The sequence below is a fragment of the Oryzias latipes genome, chromosome 9 (assembly GCF_002234675.1).
Source record: "Oryzias latipes chromosome 9, ASM223467v1".
NCBI classification, from domain to species: Eukaryota; Metazoa; Chordata; class Actinopteri; order Beloniformes; family Adrianichthyidae; genus Oryzias; species Oryzias latipes.
Genome location: NC_019867.2, coordinates 31961020 through 31978371, shown reverse-complemented (window position 1 = coordinate 31978371; position 17352 = coordinate 31961020). Strand labels below are relative to the sequence as shown.

At 44.5% G+C, this 17352-nt stretch overlaps 1 protein-coding gene across 12 annotated transcripts in view; it reads left to right on the top strand.

The window, feature by feature from the left end:
* Positions 1-15767, top strand: part of LOC101157063 (voltage-dependent N-type calcium channel subunit alpha-1B) — a 116964-nt gene extending 101197 nt beyond the window's left edge. For 8 of the 12 annotated variants that reach the window (XM_023958889.1, XM_023958888.1, XM_023958885.1 and 5 more), the window contains 10 exons: positions 1632-1737; positions 3155-3262; positions 4058-4179; positions 5912-6090; positions 7842-7935; positions 8035-8154; positions 10894-10932; positions 12615-12837; positions 12987-13204; positions 14788-15767. In XM_023958889.1, the coding sequence (XP_023814657.1) occupies positions 1632-1737; positions 3155-3262; positions 4058-4179; positions 5912-6090; positions 7842-7935; positions 8035-8154; positions 10894-10932; positions 12615-12837; positions 12987-13204; positions 14788-15312 (1734 nt within the window). In that variant the 3' untranslated portion in view covers positions 15313-15767. Of the gene's footprint in view, positions 1-1631; positions 1738-3154; positions 3263-4057; positions 4180-5911; positions 6091-7841; positions 7936-8034; positions 8155-10893; positions 10933-12614; positions 12838-12986; positions 13205-14787 lie in introns of those variants that run through there. The other 4 variants (XM_023958887.1, XM_023958882.1, XM_023958891.1 and 1 more) reach the window with 4 other exon arrangements.
* Positions 15768-17352: the final 1585 nt, after the last annotated feature.

Here is a 17352-nt window from a genome sequence, read left to right as displayed (position 1 = left end):
TTCAGAGGCTAATGTTAACTCCTGTATTCCCTTTTATGCACTCTGTCCCGACCTGTTGATACATTTCACAGCCCCCGAAGTACTTTTTGGCTTGGCTGTATTTCATTGAGGTTTTCAGCTTCCTGACGAGGTTTTTCATACAACATAACAAACAGACAGCGAGCCTCATTCACAGAACCTCAAACACTGGGAGCTGAACAAAGCTGATAAGTTGGAAATGTGTAAAGCTGCAAGCTGATGAGAAATCCGTTTTTAATTCCACTGTGGCAAACATCATCACTACAATTGCCTTTGTTACAAGTTCAACCTGGAGATCTCCTCCTAATTGGTCGTTTTAATTATTGTGTTTGGGGAACTAGGGCTGCACTGTGGTGTAGTGGTTAGCTCTTTCACCGTAGAATACTTGGTTTGAACCCCGGCTGGGACCTTTCAGTGTGGAGTTTGCATGTTCCCCCCTGTGCCGGTCACTCCGGCTTTCTCCCACTGTCCAAAAACATGCTTCCTAGGTTCTGTGATTATTCTTAATTGCCCCTCAGTGTGATCAGATGACCCTGCAAGAGTCCTGCGACTTGTCCACGGTTCACCCTGCCTTTGCCCAACAGTGTCCGGGAAAGGCTCCGGCAACCCCCCCACCCTGAAAGAGATGCAGCCAGTTAAGAGGATGGATGGAGTTTGTGAAACTGTTTTACCACGTCTTTCCAACCGAGGAGCAAAAGTTGACCATTAGGTGCTTTAGAACCCTCAACTACAACAGCTGGAGTGAAACATGTTGCACACGCTAGAAGACTGAACAAAGGATGCCAGTTTCCTGATTCTCAAAGAAATGTCAGATGCCTTTGTACATAATGCATAGCTGACCATTGTGTGATTGGGAGCACATATATGTGTGTGTGGCGATGAGTACTTGCATGTGTGGATGTGGTGTCCGTGTTTGGGTGTGTGTGTCCACATGTGGCGCCCTCAGCTCTCCATCCTCGCCTCATTCTGACTCTGGTCTCTTCCTCTGCACCGCTCCGTCCGCTCATGAATGTGAACGCTTTTGTGTTCAGGGGGAGCTCAACTCTTACAGCAACAAAGTTCCAGCACAATGTGTGACTCTAGCGGTGCCATTAGTCCTTTGAGAAGCTACATTTCGGTCTTCTGGCTAAGGCTCCCCATGCGTGCTGCTATGGAAACCCCACATGCACAGTGAGCAAAGCAAAGCCACCAGCCTCAACTCCAGGTTGAGGATTTCTTCCAACAACAGAGTCGAGCTCCTGCGACTGTCTCAGGCACCTTCATGGTTATGCGTACCATGCCTCCTCTCACCTTTTTTTCAGTCCGTGTCAGTCTTGCACCAGTGCACTTTGACATGCTTAACACAGTGGATACTGTAGCTGGTAGCAGTGAATGTGGTTGTCTAGTTTGTTTGCTTGTATCTGGGGAGAAAACTTTTTGTGTGCTTAAAGAAGAGTCATCCGCATTTTTATTTAATATGGCCTCAAGGTTTTGCACCAAAATCAGGTGGTAAACAAACAAAAAAAACACCCTGAGGGACGTTATCCCACAGCAGCACACAGATTGATTTCTCTGTTTGTATGTTTGGATCAGAAAGTTTGATCAGCGCTTAACCAAACCTCCGTTCTCCTCAGCGCCTCGTCAAGATGAACATGCCCATCGCTGACGACAACACGGTTCACTTCACCTCCACCCTGATGGCCCTGATCCGCACGGCGCTGGAGATCAAACTGGCCTCAGGTTGGTGAAGAAATGTCCTCAGAGGGAACAAACGTCCTCACATGATAGGGTTAAAGCTCTTTTACCACACTACTGCTGGGGAAAAAAAAACATTCCAAGTTATTCTGAAAATTGGACATAAGTGTCAAAAAGATCCAATTCTTTGTTTTTCAATGAAACCCATGGATGATGTTGTGTTCTTTGAATCACTGGCTTCAATAATTAGTTTACAGGTGAGTTCTATTAAAGTAGAAACTACTACAGAAGGACGCTCCACATTATTATGCAGACCAACATTTCCCAGCAGTGAGGGAGGAAAAAGGATCTCTGCTGCTGAAATCCTGAAATACTTGAACAAGGTCTGGAAACTTTGGATAATTCAGGAAAACTTTAGCGTGATCATCGTACTATGAAGAGATCTGTGGCTGATTCAGAGACACACGGTTGGTGCAGATGAAGGCAGAAAGAGGAAGAATTCAACTCCATCCCACTGAGACAGCAGCTGCTGCTGAAAGACCATCACTGATCCAAATCTTCACAACATTCTAAGAACTTGCTTCCATAAACAAAGATGATGGTTTATTCAGGAAATGATGAGGTGTTAGGAGGATTTCTTGGTCCATTCTCACAATAGAGACAGTTTCTGTTTAGAGGTGTTTGAAGCAAAGCTGAGACTTCTATGTGTCTCCATGATTGTCCTGCAGGAGTTACCCCCCCCCCCCCCCCCTTCAATGAAGGTCAAAGTGAGGCGAGAATCTCCAAATGTAGCTAGTACTACTTCCTGACACCAATATTCCTGCGGCGCTCTCCGTTTATGCCTTGGCTGATGGCATCTCACCTCCCGCTGTTCTGAATAGTTTCGGGCATCTTTGCATGTTCTGGTGGGTCCAGGCACCTTTTGATCCTGTATTTGTGGCCTGTTCAGAGATGATCCATCCATCTGTGCTCTCACACTGTCCAGACATTTTTCGACCAGGACTTCCAGATATTCTTAGCCTCTTAATGTATCTGCAGGTGCTGGAAGACACCATACAGGCTTTTTTCTCTCATGAGGGTTCATCCACTTCCCTCTTGCAGTCGACTAGCTGTCGTGGGGGGGGGGCCTCAACGGATCATTGGGGCTTTGTTGGCTGTGTGTCACTGTACCCGTTTCCAAAGTCCTACACACTTTGTGTCCTCAGACATACACACTGAAACCAGCAGTAAAAAGAACAAATGTGAAAGAAGCACCACTAACGGGCTGTTTGAACACGCCTTCTGAATGTTATTTATCTGGACTTTTTGCCTTATTTCTGATCTCATTTACCAATTTTCTTGTTTTGTGATTGAAAATTTGAGGAAGCTGATTGGGAAAATCTTATTTCACGAACTCCTCTTTCATATATGGTTCTGAAAAACAACTGTAGCTTGCAGCTGTGTTTCTTCTGTGGATTCTTAGGAATGGTCGCACAGCGACTGCTGGATGCTGAGTTAAAGAAAGAGTTATCCACAGTTTGGCCCAGCCTTTCTCAAAAGACCATGGATCTGTTGGTAACCCCACACAAGCGTGAGTATCGTGGCACGTTTCACACAATCTACAGAATCCGTCTGAGAGCGAGCAGCTCAGAGACGTCACAGTGGAGACTGGAAGCTGCTGCTGCTGGATCCGGGCTTTGACCCACCTTTTAACAGGAATCCTCGGTGCATCATCCATTTACGGCTGGCTCTCTAGCAACAGTCGACTCCTTCCGTGCTCAGCATGGGGGAGGGAATTTGCTGGGAGCAAATCCTTCATGAATTAACCCCAAAAAAGAAAAGAAATGCATGGATAATTGTGAAATTGAAATGCATCATGAAATAGTTCTCCTGATTTGCTACGAGAAGTTGGCTTTGCTGTCACAGATACTCTCCAGAGATCAGTTTTTGCTGAAGCAGCAGGTTTGACACCCCCTTTACAGTTTAAGGCCCAAAGAGCCGAGACGGGATTAGCTAAAGGACTAAATTCCACCTTAAAAAGGATTCCTAAATGCAAAAAGAAAAATGAAAGCAACTTTTTAAATGACTAAACTCCAAAAAAATGTTAAATCTCTCATGTTTGTTGTTAATAAAGATTTACAAGAATGTTTTTAAAATGTAATTAAGAGTTTATAATTCTTGTGTTTTTGTATGAATTATCAAGCAATCCTGTCACTTCATAACTTTCAGTTTAACCTCTTTATTCATCCACACATGCCTTCTCAAATTTTAGATTACACAATTGTTATTGAATAGATTGAAGACAATAATGAGTAAAGCTGAATGTCTTCTCCTTACTTTGTCCGTTCACTTCCCTCCTCCTCACTCTCGCTCTCGTCCTCCTCAGCCAACGAGCTGACCGTAGGAAAAGTTTACGCGGCTCTGATGATCTTCGACTACTATAAGCAGAATCGAGCCAGGAGGCTGCAGATGCTGCAGCAGCCGCAGCCAAGCACGTCCAGCTCCCGGGTAAAGCATCCCTTCATGCTCCCGCACACACACACACAAACACACCACATGCTGGGATGCAAAGCTGCATGCATGCAACCTCAGAAGATGACAGATGCACACTCTGGCTGTTTGCCTGCATGAAATCACGTGTGAATAGATGGAGTTAGCGGGCCTGCCGCTCCTCCCCTGGGAACATTTCTTCTGCTTGTTGTCCTCAGTAGTTGGTATTAAAATGTCTCTGAACATCCCTGAATCAGCAATCGGCTGTGTTCCTCATAAAAATGCTGCATATCCACTCCAAAGGTGCAAGTCTTTTCTGCTTTTTCCTCAACACATTTGCACAGCTCTGGTCTCATTCATGAGGATGTTTACCTTTGAGACTGACTGTTGTGGCAGCGGATCATGGATTGAAATGCTGTATCTGAATCAGTGCTGACATCTATTTGTAAAAACAAGCCTTCAGGGAAAAAGAAGGGGGAAATCTTATGTTAAAAGGAAATCTTCTAGTTTTACATTTTATTTTCTTGGCACAACACAAAGGAACTGGATATCTATGCTTAATGTCCCACTCTGATCATCTTCTGATCTGTTTTCAAAATGTTCCCAGTCTTTTAGTGACGATGATGCCGTTTATAGCCAAAATACCAAAACCAGACGTTTTCCAGGTCATAGTTTCTGCAGAGCGGCAGGTGCTTAAATTCACCTCTGAGTTGTGAGCGGGACTGTTGGCACGGAGTAAGCCTGCACTACTTCCCGACATCCTTTGGTTTACACGCTCTTCCACTGGCTTACAGCTCTCACTGCCCCAGTCTAACGTTACCGGTGCAACAAAAACAGCGATCAATATTAGAGCCGTCCATCCGTTTGGTTCTGATCCAGATTCCAGCTCAGACCGGGAAAACAAAGAGGTTCATGGATCTACCTGTCTGCAGGTGGATGATCAGAAAGGGGCGGAGCTGACCACAGCCTGGAGCACCTACGACACGGCTTCAGGCTTTTTCAAACTGCATTTTTCTGTCTGCTCCTGATTCACAATGATATGAATAAAGAAATACTCAGAAATGCAAATGTAATCATAAATCCTACTTGTTCTTCATGATGAGGCAAAGCCACAAGAGCACATTATAAACACCCAAAACACCATTTTCATTGGGGTGGGGCTTTTACATTATTAAACCTGAACAAAGGGGGGTTTTCTTCACAAATTTATGCATTTTTAGATTAAAAACTGAAGGACCAACAAAAAAATACAGAAAATCTATTTATGGTCTTGTTCAATTGTTTTTAATTTGTCTGTTAATTGATTTTTTTTTTATCCAAGCCTGCAACACACTCTGAAAATGAATGTTGATCCTCCAAATGAGCTCAAAGAAATCCACCTATACCTGTGGTTATCGAAAAGCCTCTACTTCTATGTTTGAATCCATTTTTTTTATTTGCATTTTCTATTATTTATCATAAAAGAATGAATGTTTGCATTGGTAGTTGTACATTTAGGCATTTCCTCACAGTCCCATTGCAACCTGACCTGAGTTCCAAGGCCTTTTAGATGTCATTGAAAACACTGACTTGTTTGGCTGACTGGATGACTATACTGCATAAAAGCATGATGGCTGGAAAGGAATATTATGCTACTGGTGTCCATGTGTGGATGGTACCGAGCCCCCACTGCTGGACCCGGGTCTAGCAAATATTCTGCCTGCTCCCTCTGGATGTCTTCAGCATGTTGCCATCCGTCTCTCCTCCACAGTGCAAGGTCGGGGCTCTCTTTAAGCCATTGCTGCCTCTGACTCACATGCAGGGACAAAACCTGCCAGTGATCATCAGCGTGGACTCTCCCAGCATGCTTCAGCCCAGGCCCAAACCGCGCCCCATCTCCCAAGCACCCACCAGACCGAGCCTCGGCTCGTTCAACAATGGAGGCACGCTGTAAGTCTCTGAGTGCACACCCTGGGTTCACCATCCTGCCAATATCACATGTCGAGCTGTGTTCGGTGCCACTAGCATGTTGAGTCTTCACATGGAAAAACCCGTCAAACCAAACCAGAGACCTGTGCTACAAACTGATTTCAGCCATGCAAGCGAAACACGTATGCAGATCCAATCTGCAGTCACGACTTCTTATTTTTTAGGTATTTCTGGCCTTGAATTGATAAATACAAAGAAATCCTGTCTTATTGATACAAAACAAACAATACTTTACAACTCAAATATGTATTAAACGCTAGATTCCTGATGTTTGTTTTAATGGAATCACACTTTAGTAACCTCTAAGAGGAAGGAAAATGTCTGTGGTCTCCAGCACATCAGTGGTAGTGTGTCACAAAACCCATGTTTGGAACTGGATGCAGCAAGAAAGTTCATCTGCAGGTGGTGAGCTTAAAGTGGAGCCGGTTAGGAAAATACTGGTGTATTTTGTAGTAGAAGCACCAAATTTGCCATTGATGTACCGTGCTATACAGTCTGTTCCTTCAGAAAAGCACGTTAGCCAAGAGAAAATCCAAGATTTTGTAATATAGAAAATATATACATAGATGTTAAGACTGGGGAAAAGAGACATTGAACATTTTTGTAACAATTGAGTGTATGGACGCCATCTTCACGAATGGCAGCCAATTTGGAAATGTCTCTAGACAGCGGCCGTCCGTATAAAAAAAAAAGTGGGCTATTCTGCACCTCTGGTCATTCCCAACTCAGATTTTGAGCACACATTAGAATCTTGTCAATGTACACATTTGTAGACGACATTCCTCCCAAGAAAGCACAAAGCAATTCATTATTACGCAGATCTCTGAGTCGCCATGATGAGTTTTTTTCATCATTAATGCCATCTCCCTATTTTGACCCAAGGTGGCCGGGATCACCAAATTGCCCTCTGGTTGTCACCGGTCCATGTCAAAAGCCCTCATCGAGTGCTGTGCAGCTACTGTAGAATTTCTGACAATCGAACAGCAGCATAGTCATAGTCTGGGAGTCCCTCTTGTGTCTTTGGTCAAACTCTATGCTCGGGGGTGGGGGTCGCAATCTGAAATTGGCCAAACATCAGACCATTTTGGGGACCTTGGAGACCCTACCATCAGGCAATAATCGCGCTGCTGCCTTCCTGCCACCCGCCTATCACTGGACTGCCACTGCGCGACCTCCAAATGTAACCGGATGGTCACTGACGATCCAGTCAAGAAATCGTCCGGTTGCCGTTTATTTTTTATTTTTTCTGAAAACCTCTGCTTTCGCCGCGCAGCGTGTGAAAATGCGACTGCCGCCCCCCAATTGCAAATGCCACCACGCAGCCACCTCCTGTTTTAGCTGAAAAACCTGCATTCAGGTCGCTGCGCGGTGACAGTTGGGATGTGTGACCGTAGCGGCTCCACTATTAGAGCTCACCTGAGCGAAACAGCTCAAGATGCAGAGACAGAACTGTGTGAAAACGCACCAAAGACAGTCAGCTGTCACACTGGAACTACTAGCAGCAAATGGACGGAACATTAGCTGGTAGTTAACACTTGTGCAGTCAAATGTCTGATGTTTATGGCTCCAAACTTTTTGATTTTAATTTAAAAAAACAATTTCTTACGTTTTGTGGGTGTTTGTAGACAAAGAGGTACAGGTCAGACTTGTGTAACACAGCATTTGTAAGTGTGATACAGTAGACCTAGTTATGAACAGCCATCGTCTTTTAGGATGTTGGAGACCCCCAAGGACACGTATCCAGCTACAACGAAGCGAACCGTCAGAGGCCCGTCTGAGGATGCGTCGGACGCCGCTGTCATTCAGGTACCACAGGCCGGAGGGGGTCCACCATGCTGTGTCTGTGCAGGACAGACGGGTTTTGAACTAACGGCACGTTTCAAGCTTTGTGCTTGTGCGGTCCAGGAGCCGATGGAGATGAGGAAGATGGAGACCAGTGTCAGCAGTACCATTCCTGCCCCAGAGTCCGGGCTGGAGATCCAGGGAAGAGCTGCCTCTATGCCTCGACTTAACATTGAGCTGCAGGTAACCCGTTGTGTCCGCTGTGTTCCTAGAAAGGGGCTGCACACTGTCCTGTTTTTTCTGGCCTCTCGAGAAAAAAGGTATCCTCAGAAATGAGAAAAATTTCACAACCATATGTATGCATTAGGCAACTGTCTAACATCATGTGAATAATGAGAATACAACCCGTCTTCGGTCTCCAGGTACACACCAGTTCACACCAGTACTACTTCAGTCCTGCTTGATCTTTAGTTTGCCTGAAAAGATCACATGATCACATATGTTTGCTCAATGTTGAGTAGAAGCTCCCTTTAACTGGCACAGCCAACAGTCTTCTTGGGAATGATGCTAGAAGTTTGTCCCACCCGGATTTGGGGATCCTCTGCCAGATCCAGCATGATGCTGCCGCCACCATGTTTCAGTGTTGGGATTGTATTGGGCAGGTGATAAGCTGTGTGGTTTTCTCCTAACAAACAGCTTAGAGATAACAGCAGAAAGTTCAAAACTTTGGCAGACAGACTCTCTTCTCTGAGCTTCATTGTTTTGTTCACTTGTTCCACGGTCTGACACCGGATTCTGTGGAAAGCTACACCCAACGAGTTCTATCGCTAAAGGAGACACGCCAACTTGGGAAGCCTGGCCAGCGGTGGCGGAGCGTGACCCCATCTTGGTGAGGTCATCGGTGCCCACGTGACAATGCTTTCTATAGCCTTTGGTGGCATCTTCATATAATATATATATATATATATATATATATATATATATATATATATATATATATATATATATATATATATATATATATATATATATATATAACATCATTTGTTGTTAAATAAGAGAAACAGTCAGCCTTAAAAGCTCAAACTTTAATGGAAAATGCATAGTTGCAGGACTTCTTACAAATAAAAAAAATATTTAAAATTATTTTTAAAAATATTTTTAAGAATAATTTCTAAGCTTTTAGAAGTTTTTGATCTCTTTGATATGTAATTGAAATTATTTATAAAAGCCCAAAAATAAGTAAATAATTAGTCCATAATAATAATAATAATAGATAATAATCAATCAATAGTAGGTCAATAAAAAGGATAAATAATAACAATAAATAAATAATAATAAATCAATAAGTCAACAAAAGTCCAAAAGTTAACAATAGATTAACTGATTCATGTGAGTGATCAGTTTGTGTAACAGATGCTATGGTGTCGGGTTTCTTCTCTAAATGTGTTTCCACCAAAGGTTCTGAACATATCCAGACTGTATTACTAGTTGGTACCACAGTGATCCATCTGGATTAGCTCTTTTTATTGCTAAGGTCCACTTTTTCCTGAAGTCTGAATTCATTGGAAACCTGCAAGAAAAGTTCAGTCACTGAGTCAGAAATGTATAAATCTATATTACTATAATAGTCTAGTCCTAGTATACTGTATACAGGTTTAACACAATAAAGTTTACATTTATGTCAACAGCTAATTATACGTACATCATGCAGCATGTTGATAACAGCCCTGCAGCATCATACATGTCAACATGTGTTCTATTAATGAAGCCCCTGCAGCAGTAAAAGAAAAGAATGATAGTCCTTACCTGTGAAATGTTCTGACTTCCTCCTTCGTGGACTAATTTCTCTGATTTTGGCAGTTGAAAGCCGCACAATGAACCGACATTTTGCAAAAAATGTGTTCACATGCACTGCAGCAGACTTGACCTCACCAAGATGGCGGTGCTCTCCTCCCATGAGGAATCACGTGATGTCTCCTCTAGCCATAGAACTCATTGACTGCACCGCTAAAGACGAGCTTTAGCTGGTATTTCTGTTGGAACTGAGAGACTTTATGAGCAGAATCAGAACAAGGAAGTGAAGACTTTAACCACTTCTGATTGGTCAGACTGACGACATGTGATTAAGCCTCCAAGAATGATTGGTGGAGACAGTTAAAGGGGCGGGACTTTTCCAAAAACAGAGCTGAAGCTGCGGCTAAATCGCGGTAATGTCATTCTTATCAAAGCGTCTTTAATAGAATCAAATAAACAGAAAGAAAAAAGTATTTTATGATCTTTCATATTCCTAACTACTCAGTGTTTGGATGAACACAGAGCTGAAATCCTGGAGATGGGAAATGTCTTTAGATCAGCGAGTGAGTCATTTCCCACAGCAGACCGGTTGAAAAACACGGCATTAGATGACACTCATTTTCTAATCCTTTTTTAACTTGAAGTAAAATTGAAGAGGTTCTGTGAAAGAAGTGGTTTTCATTTTTTTCATTGTTTAAACGTGTTTTTAAATGTTAACTCAAACTGGAGTTCACATTTGACCTATTTACCTTTTCAGTAACAGTTCTTCTGTGTTTTATCACCTGCTTCTTACTCTAACTAGGATGAGGGGGCTATCTGTCCTTAGCACATACGGAAAGAATGCAGTTTGAACTGAAAACATTCCCAAAAGGTTCACTATTCGACACCCCTAATGAACTTTTCAACTTTGTTTCTCTGCTTGTCAATTGTAACCCCCCTACTTGGATTATTAAAAAGGAGCAGTCCTTTGAGAGAGAAGCTGATGGAGTCCTCCGTCACACTTGGTTTTTCTCCCTTTTGCACCAGAAACTTTACTTCTTGTTTAGGTTATTATTGTGTTTTTCCTTATTGTCTAGATGAATCTATCTGATGGGTGAATTGACAGCTTCAGGCTTGTATTTAGGTTGTGCTCTGCTGTTCCTGATCCCTTCTTCTTCTCTGTTTCCTGTCTGTCCGGCATCACAGCAGAGCCAGTCTCGCCTCTCTGCAGGGATTCAGCCAGCTGTACGTACGCGCTCCTTCTGTCTTCGTGCTCATGGGTGAACAGGGTTTGGGAGGGTTGCTGTAGTTCACAGATCTCTACCTAACTGAGCTTCGTCCAGACCGGCTGTCAGACAAATAGAATTCACCTCAGGTGCCCCCCCCCCCCCCCCCCCCCCCCCACACACACACACTTCCTAACCCTCAGCCGGCATTACAGTCCCTAAAAAGGCAGATTACAGATTATTAAAAGTCCCACTCCGATCATCTTTTGATCTGTTGTCAAAGCGTTCCTCTCTTAAGGAGGATTTTCCTGTTTTAAGCCAAGATCTAAAACCTGTGTTGTTTTCTACGATATAAAACTGAAACGTGACATTTCAGAAAAACACTTTTAAAATCAGTTTTCCAACACGATTTTTGATTATTTTGAACTGTTTCATCACTGAAAGGGAATTTAAAGCACACCAATGGATTTATATAAAAATGTACACTGTAGAAATGTATAGTATTCTGATAAACATCCCAATTCATCTGTCTTTTGATCAAGAAAATAAAACTAAGAAAATTCATTTAAAAGCACATTTTTCCGGGTTCGGACTGCTGTGCTAGGAGCAGATTTCATCCATAAGGCGTCCGAAGAGGAAAAAGTTAACATGTGCAGCCAACAACGTACTCATGATAGTTTGGTGCGGTTTCTGGTGAATCATTTAATGCCAAACGTCTGAGCTCAGAGAAAAACATGGCTCCACACCATGTTCCTCCTGCAGCGTCTGGCCCTCTGGTCTCTCAGCCCAAATACTGTCAAGAGCAGGGATGCCCAAATCCAGGCCTTGAGGGCCGGTGTCCTGCTGAAATCCCGCATTATCTGCTGCTGATTACCCGGATCAGTTGTGTTTAGCCAATAAGGACTTTTAATGGCAGGTTGGCTGGAAAACATGCAGGACACCAGCCCTCGATGCCTGGATTTGGGGACCCCTGGTCTAAAGAGTCCAGCTCAGGGTTCAGCAGCTAGGCTCCCGTCCTCCAGCTGAAGCCCTTCTGCAGGAGAGATGTTCTCTGAGAGAAAGAGCAGGTTGTGAGGCTGCAGAACCTCGTCTGATTGTTGGACAACCGGAACCTGATCCTCCTAAGACTGCACCTTTTCTGTGGTCCTCTTACTGCACACCAATGAACACTGTGCAAACATCTCCTGGGAACGCCCCCATCATCAGCTTCTCCAGTGGGCATGAGTCCGCTTCCAGGAGTAAGATGGACCCCCTGTGTGAGTCCTTGTGTTTGCTGGGCCTCACCGTCACACAGCAGGTCAGGTGGAAGCAGAAAACCCCCAGAAAGCTCAGCAGAGGCTTTACTTCTGTAGGTAGATGAGGTCGTTCCGGTTCCCTGTGAGCATATTGGTGAACTTCTGCTCTAGCATCGTCAAACCCAGCTTCGCGTAGACAGACACGCTCTGGTTTGCTGCAACAGGCAGAAACCACAGCGGGGCATGCCCTCTGCCCACACAGGAAGTGGCTGCTCCCTCCTCATCAGTTCAGAACCTGGATGTCTCAAGCAGAAGATAGATAGGACATCAGGACCTCATACCACAAAAACAGTTTCAATCCTTCTGTAGTCTGAAAGCGCTCACCACGATACTGAATTCGATTCAGTTTGCTCTCAGACGGAGTCCTGGGTGTGTCAGACATGAAGTTGTCTTCTTCTTCTCCCAGTCTGTCAGTGATGCCGGCTCCATGAAGCGCTCAGCCTCCACCACGGCCCCCCGACCGATGGAGCAGCTGCCCCTGAAGCAGCACACCGCGGAGAAACCGTGCCAGGGGAGAACCCACCACCATCACAACCACCACCGCTGCCACCACTGCAGAGACCGTGACCGCGAGAAGAGACAGAGGTCTCTGGATACTCCTGTGGGGGCTCAGCCCCCAGGCTCTGCAGGTCAGTCAGCGCCTGAGCCAGGTTCAAAGCTCAATAATGAGCTGCATCAGTGAGTCGTCTGCTCCCTCAATCAAGATTCTCAGACAGAAGGAACCACAGTCAAGACATGCAAAGGTTCTCAAGTTGGCCTCCGTTTTCTCTTTCCAAAGGTCAGGCAGGAGAGCCAGCACCCAAGACGGCAGCTTCCAGAGAACGGGGTCATCACCGCGGACGCTCCCACGAGAGGAAGCACCATCACTCCTCCACAGACAAACAGCGCTACTACTCCTGCGACCGCTACTGCAGCCGGGAGCACAGCTACACCAAATCTGCCGGTGCTAGCTGCGCCGTCTCCCCCACCGAGACACAGGAAACCAGCAACAAACAGGTGGGGGCTTCGACAGCACAGGTCCCCATGCAACACCTTTTCAAAGGGATCGAAAAATGTGGATTAGTGTCTACAGTATAGAAAAACACCCTGGATTCATGAAAAGTGTTTTTTCCCAGTTAAACTCTGCTTTTCTCTGATTTAATGAGTCTCATCACAGTTGAACTATTTCCCACACTCCAGGGTTCCAAAGACTTCCATCAGAATCGGGGAAAAATGTTCATGAAACGATCAAATTTAGAACAAGGTGGTTTACTTTTCCACTGCATCTCTCATTTATGAAGTGAATAAATGAGGTTTGGGTTCAACATGAACCATTTTGTTTTCTAACCACAAGTAAAAATGATACACAGTGAAGGAATATTAGGTTCTAAAGAATATAACTGGACCAAATTTCTGGTTTGAAGACATTTTTCTCTCATCCAAGCAGCTTATTCAGTTCTATGAAGGAAATAAATATTTGATCGTTTGCTGATTTTGTAGGTTTGCCCACCTAAAGAAACTGACAGTCTGTCATCCTGATGGTTCATCTGAACAGTGAGAGATAGAAAATCAAGAAATCCACTTTAAAGAATTGATTTACATCAAAAGTATCAGATCCCCTAGAAACCATTAAGAGTTCAGGTTCATACAGACCAGTTAGACTCTCCTGATCAACCTGTCACCTGAAGACACCTGTTTGAACTGATCACCTGTAGAAAAGACACCTGTCCACAGAATCAGTCCATCAGTCAGACTCTCCAACATGAAAAGACTAAAGAGCTTCAGTGGATTTAAGGGAGAAGATTGTAGACCTGCACCAGACCAGAATGGACTACAAAACCACCAGCAAGAAGCTGGGGGTTACCATGACAACCGTTACAAATCTGAATGATGTAGTAATCATTTGTAAAGAAGAGGGGAGCAGAATTCCTCCTTATGTGCAGAAACCGGATCATTAACTACAACAAAGCTCTGTGCTGAGAAGAAAGGTTTTTCCACAAAGTCTTTCTGCCAAGAGAGTTCAAATGTAAACAAATACCGTATATCAATTCTTTAATTTCTGGATTTTCTATCTGTCACGGTTCAAATGAATCATTAGGATGGCAGACTCAGTATCCTCTTGGTCAAATAGGATCAAATACTTATTTCCTCCGCTGTACTCACGACTTGTGCCTAGAGGATTCTTTTAAAGGCTGCAGCTCCTCATTCCTTGTGTGAGGACGCACATTAGTGCTCTTTGTTACCGTTGTTTCTAAATCAGGAGCTTTTTTTGACTCCTATGGAGCAGTGTGATGACACGCATGATGGAAATGACACGAGTGCAGTGTCTGCATGCCTTTTGCTACTGTCTCTCCTGTTTCTTCAGTGCAGTCTCTCATGGCCTTTCACTTTCCCCACTTTCTCTCGTCATCATTTCCTGTCCTTTTGGTGTTTCATAACGTTCTTCTGTTCTCCTTGTGTTTTCTGTTCATCATTGTCGTCCGTCACACATTTTTCTTGGTGTCTTCCTTTCTTTTCCCTTCTGGACCGGTCCTGTCCTTCTCCTGACATTTTTCCTCATCGTTCTATTGTTTCAAATTGCTTGTTCAATTTTCATCCAGGGCAGTGGTTGGGTTGATGGCAGCCCAGCGGCACTGAGCTCTGCTTCTAGCACACCAAGCCGTGGACGTCGGCAGCTCCCACAGACCCCCCTCACCCCACGACCGGGGGTGGCGTACAGGACTGCAAGTTCCTCCCCGGTGCACATTGTGCCTGCTCAGGCCAGTCTCAGCCGAATGAGCCGTGGCCAGTCGGAGCACAACGCCCTCCGCCAGAGCGGCTCCCGCCACTTCCCCTGTCCTGTCACCCGCATCAGCTCCGAGCCTTATCTAGGTCTGGGCCGTGCCGAGCCCCTGGACAGCCCCTGTGGCAGCCTTAGGGAGCAGCTGGATGTCTTCCGGGATGCGGCGTCCCTGTCCCCCAGCCCCAGTGTTGGAAGCTCATCTCGGACCACCATGGCTCGCGCGATAGAAGATTCACATCCACCTCTTCCTGTAAACTTTAGCGTGCCCAATGGGTACCATGTCATATTTGGGGACAGCGGCAGCACAGGATCTGGTATCAAGGCTCTTAGGCCCAGGAGGTAAAGGAGAGACAGAATGGTGCTAGCATGGCTTTAAACCAACATTTTAATGCATTTTTGACCTATTGTGAAGGGATTTATTATCTTCTTTGAAGGCTTTACTTGACATTGTCACTGTGTGTTAAATGCTGTATTTTAATCCAGTCTAAGTTAAGGAGAACATCTGAAAAGGAAGTGTTTCACTCGAGGTTTGAATGCGAATTTGAAGAACCCTCTCTCTTGAGGGGAGGTATAGCGTTGGCAATGAAAGAGCAGATCTTGAGCTGTTTTTCTGTTGTTAGCTTGATTTGATGTCAGCCTTTTGTTGATACCACCATGTTGACCCTTAGTCAACATCCTCAACAAGCAAAAAGTCAAATATTTTACCTCCACTCAAACCAAACGTGTTATTACACTCAGTGATGATGTGTTTTTGCATCATGAAATCTTGCTCTGCTGTCTGTTGCCGCTGTGGGGGGGGGGGGGGGGGGGTCCAGCTGTTGTCTCTTCAGCCTTTTTGTGTCAAGCATTTCTTTTCAGGGTCAAACAGAACCATATCAGGTATTATTTCTGCCTTTGTGGCAGCGCTGATGTCCTCCTCACACACGACAAGCATGCCAGTTCACCAGTGCATCCAGCAAACAGCACAACAACTAACCAATAAAAAACACCCAAAAATGAAAACGAGGAACAATTTTTAGCCAATGTACATTTTAAGATGACTACGGGGACATGTTGCCTCATTTTGAGTTTGTGTCCAGCTGCATCTTTAAGATAATTGGGACATGGAGCGTGTTTCTCTCACAGTAGCAGCCACCTCTCCTATAGTTTCAAGCATCTTTATTTTACATTTTACATTACATTCCATTATTTTTAAGGAAAACTACAAATAAGTGATGGTTTTATCAGAAGCCTTCAGTATTTCCTGATGTTTTGGTTTGATTTGGACCTTCAGACCGTGATAAGAGTTCAGGAAACAAAAATCTTGGTGATGTCATTCTGAATGGTGACGGCAAAGTGTTGGCCTTCACTCCGTCATGCTGTCCTTCCAGAAATGCTGGTCAGCAGCTGTCCGTCCAACAGAAGAGGCTGAAGAAGCCGTTATAAGAGAACTGAGGGGTTCCTTCAAACACGGATCATTGAACATTTCTTCAGAGTGCACAAACATGCAAAAAGTAAAGTAAGACGTCTTCAGTGCTTTTGTTCGTTTGTGTTTGAGGTCAAAGGGCAGCAGCAGGACCGAGGAGCAGCATGGTGGCCTCAACAGAAAGACTCAAAGATCAGCTCAGAGCAGCGCATTCAAACCTCAGACACTGTACAGACAGCTTTAGTTTACAGACCTACCATTCCATGACGATGCCTAATGCTTTCTGACATTCCCTCAGCTCGCTGTCCAACAGGCGGCGCCACGTGTTTTTGTCAAATCAATGTTTCCTGCAAACGCAAGAAGAGAAGCAGTGCACGATGATGAGCTGAACTGGGTGATTTCTATCAGACTTCCTTGTAGATGTTCTCTTTCTATTGTGTGCATTTTTTGTACGACATGAAGGGTTGTTTGTGTGTCTCGTGTGGAGTGCTAATGGTTTGCCATCGTTTCAGGTGTCAGGTTTCTTACTTCTTTACAATGTTTTTTCGACAAAGTGCCTATCCTTTTAGAAATACTGTAGAAAAATGCAGCATCACCTGTTTTCTAACATGTCCACACCAGAGCAGATGTGGGACTCCTCCTGTACGTAGCTCTGCAGGAAAACATGAACAGAAAGCCTTATTTGTGTGCAGCGACTATGCTTGAAAACCGAGGGGAGATATGACTTTGAAACGCTTTATTTGGTTTTTGCAATGAACCTTGCGAGCATTTACCTGCATTTCCAGGAAAACCAGTATGTAGCACGTCCAGACGACAGATGGAATGGTTCAGTACGCGGTCGGTGGATGAGAAGGTGGATGAGAAGGTGGATGTGGTTTGTTGAGATCTGAGTGTTTGGCTCTGCATGCGTTTGTGTGTCAAGAACTGCTTCATGTTGGGTTGAAGCTGCCGTTTTCTCTGGTTTGTAACATTCGTTGA